Source organism: Scyliorhinus canicula, chromosome 15 (genome assembly GCF_902713615.1).
Source record: "Scyliorhinus canicula chromosome 15, sScyCan1.1, whole genome shotgun sequence".
Lineage (NCBI taxonomy): Eukaryota > Metazoa > Chordata > Chondrichthyes > Carcharhiniformes > Scyliorhinidae > Scyliorhinus > Scyliorhinus canicula.
The window spans coordinates 102,824,756-102,836,258 of record NC_052160.1 but is presented as its reverse complement, the minus strand read 5'-3'; the positions used below and the strand labels follow the sequence as shown (position 1 = coordinate 102,836,258).

The following is an 11,503-nucleotide window of genomic DNA, read 5'->3' as shown; positions in this document are numbered from 1 at the left end:
GGACGCAAAGGGCAATTTTAGCATGGCCAATCCACCTAACTTGTACACCTTTGGACTGTGGGAGGAAACCAGAGTACCCGGAGGAAAGCCAAGCAGACACGGGGACAACATGCAAACTTCACACTGACAGTAACCGAGGTCGGAATTAAACCTGGGGTGTCTGGCGCTGTGAGGCAGCAGTGCTAACCACTGTGCCGCCATGTCATCAGGCACACAGCATCTATTTTTTTTTGACAGGATTTGAAAAAGCTCCAACCAGAGGGTTTCTGAATAGAGTTCTGAGAACGAAAGTTCCAGAACTTGAAGGCATTGAGAGATTCAAAACAACAAACATGTGTTCATCCCTCACCCCACAAAAGGATCTACTTGGTTTCATTAATAGAAAATTAATAAGCACTTCCCTGAGAAAGCCTGTCAGATCTCTTGGCCCATTTCGACACACCTCTCAATGATGCAATATGCCCCGTGCAGGAAACCACTGTCTTCTTTTCGGAATTAACCCTCTTTTCATGCATGATACTGAAAGATAATCAAAACCTAGAATTAAAATGTGAAGAGCTGTGTTGTGTTGACAGTAAAAGAAACCAAATTAATAAAAAAATATATAATAAAAAAGTGAAAATGAGCTTGGTTTAATTTCCAGCTTTTGGAGTATGGGTAGAATTACAATCCTCCAGTGTTTCATCCAACACTATTTGTCCCTTCTCGTTCCGTTCACCAACCTCCCTTAACGTTTATGAAAGACGCCCAATTTGTCCTTTTATTTTGTAGCTGAAGGAATTTAAATGTCACGGAGGTGTGGAACATTTTAACTCGATTGTCTAACTTTAAAGCCCACAACACACACACTGAATACACTGAAGCACACGGCGCCGGAGTCCCTTCCAGGCTCTGGGAGCTCAATAATTACTAACCTCTGAGAAAAGTGGAAACAGATGAGAGAGCACTCAAAGTGAGAGAGACACACAGAGAGAGACAAGGGCTGCAAAGGTTCAACCGGATGGGAACGAGGGACCTTCTGAGGAGGATTTCTTGGTGGGATGGCCTCACTGTGTGCTGTGTAACAACCCGTGGGTTGAAACAGACAATAGGGAGACATCAGAGGAGCCCCACAAGAGAACTCAGATGACATTTCAAGGCAGAGTCTTGAGCTTTGCTTCCACACTCAGAGGGTTAGGGTTGTGCACTTGACTGCCTCGGTGGCTGCCAGACAGGAGATCAACATCTTCACAGCGAGGAGGAGTGGGAATTACTGGCTCACAGTCGGGAACGTGAATGAGGAAGGATTTTGGAATGGCAGAAATAAAGATGATGGGCTATTCACAGAGGACGAGTTCTGGAGATCGCAATAGACGGAGCGTTCTGGCCAACCACCAGAATCTTTAAGTCTCAAACTACAAGAGTTGATAACCGAGTTTGCCCCCCCCCCCCCCCCCCCTAGCCCAGGAGAGTTTTTTTTTGAGGGGGTGGTGTGGGGGAGAAGTTGGAGAATCTCTGGCAACATGTCAGGTCCGACTGAGTCCAGGGATGCGCTGGATGTTGTCTACATTGTTGTGGAGCTGCTGATCGCGTTGGCCTCTGTACTGGGCAATGTGCTGGTGTGCTGGGCAGTCAGGATCAACCGAGGTCTCAGGGACACCACCTTCTGTTTCATCGTCTCCCTGGCCCTGGCTGACATCGCCGTGGGGGCTTTGGCGATCCCCATGGCCATCACCATCAACCTGGGCTTAAGGACCCATTTCTACAGCTGTCTCTTCATAAGCTGCATCCTGCTAACGTTGACCCAAAGTTCCATTCTCTGCCTTTTGGCTATTGCTGTGGATCGTTACCTTCGAGCCAGGATTCCGACCAGGTAAAGATTTCATTCATCTCCCTACTCTGTCAATCACCCTGTCATTCTGACAAAAAAGAGGGCTGGTTTAGCTCAGTGGGCTAGACAACTGGTTTGTAATGCAGAACAAGGCCAGCAGTGCAGGTTCAATTCCTGAACAGGCTCCGGAATGTGCCGCTAGGGGCTTTTCACAGTAACTTCATACTTGTGACAATAAAAGATTATTATTATTAAGAGTGAGCATTTTCTTGTGAATAAAACATATTGATATATTAAGTCATCCAACTAGGTTCTAACTGGGACATATACTTTATTTACTCTCTCATTGGATGTGGGCCATTTGTTGTCCTAATTGCCCTTGAGACGGTGGTCGTGAGCTTTGCGCACGAGATGTGGGCGACAGCCTGACTGACACAGCCAGAATGGGATTGGAATTTGGTAATTTGGAGCAATGTAGTAATTCAGTGCAGAGTGGGAGGAGGTACTTTTTCCCTTTTTGTTTTGTTTTGTTTTTTCTTGTGTTGTAACTGTTAATCTGCAGGGAGTGATCCAGAGAGCATCCTAGGAAGGTAAGTGATACAAAGACCTACTTCAGGTGTCTGCAGCTATAGGTGAAGATTAGTTTTATAAATGTCCTTAAATAAATTAATTGGTGATAGAAATGTCAGTCAGTGGGATTAAGTGCTGCACTTGTGAGATTTGGTAGATCTGTGATGCTTCCAGCATCTCGGACAACTACATCTGCAGGAAGTGCACCCAATTGCAGCTGCACACAGACTGCTTGGATAGGTTGGAGCAGCAGTTGGATGCACTTAGGAGCATGATGGTGGCGGAAAGCGCCATAGACAGGAGTTTTAGTGATGTGGTGACATCCAAGGTGCAGGTAGATAGAGGGGTGACTGTGAGAAAGGGCAGGCAGTCAGTGCAGGAATCCCCTGTGGTCACCTCCTCCCCAACAAGTATACGGTTTTGGATACTATTGAAGGGGATGGCCTATCAGGGGATAACAGCAACAGCAGCCAGAGCAGTGGCACTATGGCTGGGTTTGTTGTTAATCAGGGAGGGAAAAAAAGCACTGAAGCAATAGTTATAGGGGACTCTATAGTTACGGATACAGATAGGCGCTTCTGTGCACATGAAAGAGACTTCAGGATGGTATCTTGCCTCCCTGGTGCCAGGGTCCAGAAAATGGGCAGAAAGCATTCTGAAGGGAGAAGGTGAACAGCCAGAGGTCGTGGCACATATTGGTACTAATGACATAGGGTAGGAAGAGTGATGAGGTCCTGCAGCAACAGTTTAGGGAGTTAGGTAGAAAGCTAAAAAGCAGGTCCTCTAGGGTTGTGATCTCAGGGTTACTACTTGTGTCACGTGCCACTGAGGCTAGAAATAGGAGATAGTATAGCTCAACACGTGGCTAAACAGCTGGTATGGGAGGGAGGGTTTCAGAAATCTGGACCATTGGGATCTTTTCCAAGGCAGGTGGGACCTGTACAAAAAGGACGGGTTACATCTAAACTGGAGGGGCATAAATATTCTGGCCGGGAAGTTTGCTAGTGTCACACGGGAGGATTTGAACTAGTTTGGCAGGGGGTTGGGAACCAAGGCAAAGGTGATTTAACTGAAGGGGAAAGAGAGTAAGGCCAGTAAGACTCAGAGGAAGAAGGGGCAGGTTGTGGTTGCTGATCAAAGAGGGTCTTGTGGACTGAAGTGTATTTGTTTCAATGTGAGAAGTGTAACAGGTGAGGCAGATGAACTTAGAGCTTGGATTGATACTTGAAACTATGATGTTGTTGCCATTACAGAGACTTGGTAAAGGGAAGGACAGGATTGACAGCTTAACGTTCCAGGATACACATGTTTCAGGTGGGATAGAAGGGGATGTAAAAGGGCTGGGGGGTTGCACTACTGGTTGAGGAGAATATCACAGCTGTACTGTGGGACACACCTCGGAGGGCTCATACAGCGAGACAATATGGGTAGAGCTCAGGAATAGGAAGACTGTAGTCACAATGTTGGAGGTTTATTATAGGCCTCCCAACAACTAGTGGGAGATAGAGGGACAAATATGTAGGCAGATTTTGACAAGGTGTAAACGTAACACGGTTGTTGTGGTGAGTGATTTTAACTTTCCCTATATTGACTGGGACTCACTTAGTGCTACGGGCGTGGATGGGGCAAAGTTTGTAAGGAGAATTCAGGAGAACTTCTTGAAACAGTATGTAGATAGTCCAACTAGGGAAGGGATGTACTGGATTTGGTATTGGGGAATGGACCCGGCCAGGTGGGGTTACTGGGTTACAGGGATAGGGTGGAGATGTGGGCTTAGGTAGAGGGCTCTTTACAAGGGCTGGTGCAGATTTGATGGGCTGAATGGCCTCCTTCTGCACTGTAAATTCTATGATTCTATATTAGCATGGTGCATACCCCATGCCCAACCAGATTCAATAGGCTACATGGTGGCCCCGTTGGCACTGCGGGCTCCGCCCCGGCATGTCCCCCCCCCCATCCAACCCCACATCACTGGCCCCATTGATGGCCAGCACCTTGGGGGCCTATGGCCCTGGCGCCTGTCCCCGATGCCAGAGATACCATTGGCTAGCACTGACCTTGCCGGGGTAGGCACCACCGCCTCCATAGGGGCTAATGTGGGTGTTGCCTTGGGTGGGCTGCTGGCGGGTGGCGCCTGGGTGGAGGAGGTAATATGGCTGGGTGGGCGAGGTGGGGAGGTGGGGGCGCCGATGTGGTCAATGTCACTCCTCAGAATTAGTGGCCAGGATGGGTGGTTAATTGGGTGCGCAGCATCATGGCTGCCTTGCAGGCCACGGTAATGGTGCTCCGTACCAAGGGGTGTCACCCCGACCACTCAGCTTGTTCCCCCCGTAACACCCACCACACAGTGCCCCACCAGCCTGGCCAGTGTTTGGCCAGCAGTCCACAGTCGCTCCTCTCTGTGGCCTACCTCCTCTCTCTCTCTCCGTCTTGAGCCGCGACACCGGTATCACGATTTTTAAAAGCACCAGTGAACCTCGCCATCGGGAACTTGGCCCATTGGAGGCAGAAAATTGCGGTGGCCCAGGAGAATACTAGGTTGGCTCGCTAATAATATGCAAATGGTGTTTACTGTACATGAGTTCCGCTACGCATTGACGCCGCTGTTGAGGTGATAAAGAATTGCGATTTGGTAATAAATCGGCGCCCACCGCAATTTTGGCATCAGAACCGATTCTCTGCCCATTCGGTTTTGCGATTTCAGCGCCAGCTAACAGAGAATCCCGCCCTACTTCTCACAAAATGTCATGAATCTGTGGAATTCACTGCCCCAGAGTGTGGTGGACACCGGAACTTTGAGCAGATTTAAGGGGGAATACAGACAGATTTTTAATTAGTAATGAGTTGAAGGGTTATGGAGAAAGGACAGGAGAATGGAGTTAAGGCTGAGAGGAGATCAGCCATGATCGTATTAAATAGTGCAGCAGGCTCGAGGGGCTGAATTGCCTACTCCTCCTAGTTCTTTTGTTCTCATGATCTAACTGAATAATGGAACAGACACAAGTGGCTGTTTGACATGTTCTTGCTCTTATTTTCCTAACTATATAAACTGTACTTGGATCAAATTGTCCCCATTATTTTAAATCTATTGTGCGGCTGAAGAATGGGTTATAATGTTATTACAGTCTTAAATATGTTTGTCAAGAAACTATCACACAGCTAGTGTTCAGACTAAAAAAAAAATTACAGCTGAGGAAATAGAGTTGAGATAAAGATGATCCATGACCAGAATGAGAGGCCAGTTCAAGGGGCTGAAAGGCCTATTTCTCTTCCTGTGTTACAAACAACCTCAAAAATAATCTGGATTTGAGCATTTTCATTTCTTGAAAGAAGTCAACCTCCATTTTACTTGAGGCTTTACATTTCTCGAAAAAATAAATCTCCATTTTAAATCTGACAGTATTATTCAAAAAGTAGCAGTTTAAAGCAAAGGGCTGAGGGAGCGAAGGCATGTGAATACCCCCTCGGGACACTCCTACCACCAGCAGGACATAGTTCCAATTCTCCTTTGGTGGGAGAAGTTAGTCTTTGAACCAAAGAATCCCACCCTTTGGTGACCTTTGGTATTGTAATTTGGGGTGAAGAGAAAACCATTTCAAGTACAGTACCCTCTGTAGGGGTTATTGGACCTGGCGTGAATAGAACAAACAACTGTGTATCTCCTTAACCAATCATCTGCAGTATCCTTCCTGAGGCATACAAAAGTTTGAAATGCAAAGTGTAAATTAGAATAATTCATTCAATGACAAATCACATGCAGAAACTGCAATAAAATGAGGCAACAAAGGATGGGATTAAGAGACAGATAAAAGAGACAAAGTTACATTTTTAATTTTTAATTCTACAACAATAATTAAAATCTGAAGAAATGAGACGGTAGACTTGTAAAATGTTCAGTATCCGAGAGATTTTATCCAGCAATAATTAAGACTTATGCTATCCAAAATTTATTTACATTTAATTGGATTTTTTTCTGGTGAGTTAGCAGGTACCTAATGCAAAAGTACTTCAACTTCATGCATTTCAATGCTAATTACCAGGACAAGATTATTTTATAGCAAAACATCTGGAAGAGCAGGGCAGCTATTGCAACAACATCCTGATTTTCACATTTCACACAATTACTGTCCAACTTATACTTCAGTGCTCATGGTCTCACCTTTATTTCAACCACACTATCTGGACCAATATATTTATATAAACACATACATACACACATGTCTCAACACATTGAACCTGAGCATCATTTGCCAATATCTCTAGCCTGCACTGTGTAGAGGTGTTGGTCATTAGTTTTCCTTGTTGGGGGATAATGTGAAGATGAATAGTTACAGACAAACCCGAGGGAACAATTGGATAAAGATTGCAATATGAAATTAAGTTTGGTGACATGCAAAATAAATTGTATTTTTATCGTGTTATCAAAATGTATTACCTTTATCTGATTGGTTTCAATTTGGCACAACATCTGGTTGAACAAAAAAATTAAAAAACATTAAACTGAGGATGATGAAGTAGACATTTGGGAAAGTATTCCAAAGCTGCTTGAATATAATCAATCACATGAGTAAGTGAACAGTCGTTGACTGAATCCACTATCCTCCCCTTTCTCTCTTAAAAGTCTTGGAATAAGCAGGATCATTTTTCCATTGTCATCATCAGCTCTTTAGTAGCAATTCTTCAGGTGTGAGCCACATGAGTATCGACAGGGTATTGAATTCACAGTAAAACCTGATTCTGTCTTCACCCAAATCCTACAATAAGACGTTCCCGGTAGTAGTAACTGCAAGGGGACTATAATGGGAACTCTGGTTGAATTTCGCTTCCAGTAGGCCTGGGGCACTGAGGCCAATTGTAGTGCCCTCTGGCTGAGATCAGTTAATTCTAGATGAGCAAGGAATTGCCCTGTGACACTTCCTCATCAGTGTGGTTCAGTACCATGTTGTACATTTTATTCGCTGGGTCACTGAAGGAGATGAACTACTTAACCAAGAGTTAATTGAGCTTTGTACGTGAAGTGAGCAGAAATTCGATGGTGTGAATAAAGGCTGGAGTATCCATGAGGTGCACCTTAAGTGAGTGGGCAACAAAGTGGCAGATGTGGAGTACATTGTGAGGATATTCACTTTGGCAATTAAGAGGGAAAAGCAAAATAATTTATAGAAGGCATTAAACCCTTTTTAATGTTGATGTTCAGAGTTTTGTGTACACTTGTTTAGCAAACATGAATGGCTAGCAATTGAAAGCCAAAAGGAAAATGTGTTTGTCACATATAGGCGACCAATCACATTTCAGTTCCTCATAAGCAGATTTAGTTCATAAAGAGGACAACAGATGGAATAATTCCAGTGGGCAGCACGGTAGCATAGTGGTTAGCATCAATGCTTCACAGCTCGAGGGTCCCAGGTTCGGTTCCCGGCTGGGTCACTGTCTGTGCGGAGTCTGCACGTCCTCCCCGTGTGTGCGTGGGTTTCCTCCGGGTGCTCCAGTTTCCTCCCACAGTCCAAAGATGTGCGGGTTAGGTGGATTGGCCATGCTAAATTGCCCGTAGTGTCCTAAAAAGTAAGGTTAAGGGGGAGTTGTTGGGTTGCGGGTATAGGGTGGATGCGTGAGTTTGAGTGGGGTGATCATTGCTCGGCACAACATCGAGGGCCGAAGGGCCTGTTCTGTGCTGTACTGTTCTATGTTCTATGTTCTATGTCTGTTCACATTTCTGAATAGAAAGCACAACTGAAGCTGAAAGGTGAGGCCATCAATTAAAGTACATAGTTTAGCTTTGAAAATGTAAATCACAAAAGAAAACTTCTTAAAATACAATTAATGAAGTTTAAAGTTATCTCCTCCTCATCTGATAAAAGTCAATATAATTTAGGACATGCAACACCGGCAACATTCCTCATAATAGAAGCAAAGAATTATAGGAAGGTTTACAGCACAGAAGGAAAGCAATGGCCCATCATGCCTGTACAGGCAATAATATACCTTACATTTTAACTCACAAGTGAGGCAGAGCTGGCATACAGGATTATACCGGTTTAGCTAAGGGCAAGTTTTTCTCAGTTGGCTGGACATCTGGTTCATGATGCAGAGCAATGCCAACAGCCTGGATTCAATTCCTTTACCGGCTGAGAATTTCCAGGTAGGCTCCGCTTTCTCAATCGATCCTCAGGTTAAATCATCACCAGTCAGCTCTTCCCCTCAAAGGGGAAAAGCAGTTTATGGTCATCTGGGACTGTGGTGACTTTACTTCATGTACAGAACTAAACTATAAAACCGAGCTACCTTATCTTATTAACAAAATTCACTCAATTACATTAAACAGTTGCAGAACAATCTGCAAACTGCTTGTTGGTTTGCTGAGAAACTGTATGATTGAAACAGAAATCAATTCAGATTGCAATGTAGAAACAGGAAGATTCCAATCTACACCCCTACCCCTCCCTATTGTTGCACCCATTTCAACCCCTACATTATATGTTATCATCATTGTGGCTCTGAGATGAGGTTGTCATGATCTTGACGTATAGGTACTGCTGAAAGCAAAGCTGTTGGTTAATTCTACCATTTATTAAACATAGGGCGGAATTCTCCGGTCATTGCAATTCACTTTTCCTGCCGGCAGCGTGGACCCAGACCGCAAAAATAGAACCCCCCTTCGGCAGTTCGCGCGCCCCGGACTGCCCCCCCCCCCCCAATGCCCACAGCCCCGATTGAAGCCCCCCCTTCCCGCAGATTGGCCCTCCCCCGACTGTGGTGGCGCTGGGCTTCATCCGCAGCCGCCACGTTGAGTTCATGATGGGTGAGACCACACGTGTCCCACGCCGTCCAGAATTCGGCCGGTCGGGGAGCATCATGAAAGCAGTGGCGCCCCGATTTGGGCGTCATCAGGGGTTCTCCGCCCTATTGCTGAACGCAGTTCCAGCGTCTGGGATCGGAGAATCCAGCCCACTATCTTCCCTTGTCTGGTCCCCACATCCTAAAATGTTCATCGACTGTCCAGCTTTCTTCGCCTTTAAAATGTTCCTTAAATTCCATCCCCTTTACAAAACACTTGGTCAGCCGCCCTCATGCATCTTTTCATTTTCAATCTCCGATTTTTGAGTACGGTGCCAAGTATCTGCTGTTGTTTATATCTCAAAACAAATTCACATAAATCACAGCCTCCGCTTTGTTTCTGTATTGAAAAATATTGTTCATGTTGTTCAACAGGTATAGGATTATTGTTACACAGAAGAGAGCTTGGATTGCTGTTGGAATCTGCTGGTTTGCATCTATTTTGATCGGGTTAACTCCAATGTTTGGCTGGCACAACAGACGAAATATAGAGGTGCAAAACGAGGAGTTGAATTCCAGCTACAAACACATCAAATGCAATTTTACAAAGGTGATCAGAATGGATTACATGGTGTACTTTTATTTCTTTGGATGGGTGCTCTTGCCTTTGCTCATCATGTTTGGCCTGTATATTGAAATATTTTGTATAATTAGAAAGCAACTAAACAAGGTTACCAACGCTACGGACTCGAGAAGATATTTTGGGAAGGAGCTCAGACTCGCACAATCCCTGGCGTTAGTTTTATTCCTGTTTGCTGTCTGCTGGATCCCATTGAATATTCTAAATGTTACTTGGTATTTTTGCCCCTGGAACAAGGTTCCAAAAATTGCTTTGTATATTGGAATATGTCTGTCCCATGCTAATTCAGCTGTGAACCCAGTGATATATGCTTTCAGGATTAAGAAATTCTGGAAATCCTTTCTTCAGATTTGGAATAAATATTTTTTATGTAAAAAAGACAACTTAAATATGTATAATTTTGATGGTCACATAGTCAGCGAATGCAATGCTAACAGCAGTGTTTGATTATAATTCTGAGGGAAAAATTTGCATATTTTTAATATTATACAATGGGCAACTATTTTATCAAGAAAAGTTGCAATCAAACTCTATCACATAACTCTATTTTTCTGCATTTTCTGCATCGTTGATTACTGGGAAATATGCACTTCATTTATTGACTAGTCCACTAGGCGTGGATCACTTAGCTTCTTCCACGTTATGAAGCAGTTACACAGTTTGCTCAGCCAAAGGTCACTTGAATGTGTCCATTGAAAATTGTACCACATATACTTGAAGCTCCGGATTTCATTGAGGCCATAGTATGATCAGTTTAGTGCGTGATAAGTGCTTATAAGCACTGTTCATAAAAATGTGCAAATCGCAGTGGACTCACGATCTCAAGCTGAGTTTCTACATCAGCTCCATGACCGGCAATTAGAAATACATTGAACAAGTTAAGAGGGAATTCAGTATAGTACATACATTTGCCACGTTGGTTAAGATTATGACAACTGCTCTACTCTTCTTTAAGGCATTTCCTTGCTTGGCTAATGTTATGCATCTACAAAGCTGAAAAAAGAAATATTCCATTTAACTGAGAAGGCTTTGGGCCAATCAGCATCCAACAACCTGATCTGAAAACTCTGCTTACATGTTGACAGCTGGGCCAAATTTCAAGGCAACGGCTGAGATGACCCACAACATTCTAAAATAATTTCTAAATAAAATAACCATTAATATTTTCGAAGGATAAGTCAATTTTCCATCTCTCCCAAAATTAACATGTGGATCCTATTGAAAATTCCAGTATCCAGATCCACATTTAGCCAAAAACTAATCAATTCTTTCCTGGGCTAGACCCTATCTGTGTACCAGGTTGTGTTGAAACACAGCCATTCATTTTCGAGATATAGGGCGGGATTCTGCCGTGATCGGCGGGGGGTGGGGGGGGGGGGGGGGCAACTCCGGCAGGACGGAGTGGCGTGAACCACTCCAGCGTTGGGCCACCCAAAAGGTGCGGAATCCTCTGCACCTTCAGGGGCTAGGCCTGCCCCGGAGTGGTTTGCACCCCGCAGGCCGGGGGAAAGGGGCTTAGCGACACGTCAACCGGCGCCGAAGGGCCTCCACCGGTCGCACCGGCAATGGCAGACTGCTACAGCCGCCGGTGCGGAACAATAGAGTGCCCCCAGAGCACAGGCCCATCGGCGGATTGCGCGATTCACGCCGGGCCAATTTTAGGGGGGCTGGAAAATTTGGAGGACGTCGGGCGCGGGATTCAAGCCGAC

The 11,503-nt window shown here is 44.9% G+C and overlaps 1 protein-coding gene across 1 annotated transcript; it reads left to right on the top strand.

Annotated features, from left to right (window-relative positions):
* Window positions 1-1,502: 1,502 nt before the first annotated feature.
* On the top strand, window positions 1,503-10,241 carry LOC119978172 (adenosine receptor A1-like). The gene is made up of 2 exons (XM_038819605.1): window positions 1,503-1,852; window positions 9,590-10,241. The coding sequence occupies exons 1-2, from the start codon at window positions 1,503-1,505 to the stop codon at window positions 10,239-10,241; spliced, it is 1,002 nt and encodes a 333-aa protein (XP_038675533.1).
* The last annotated feature ends 1,262 nt before the right edge of the window (window positions 10,242-11,503 follow it).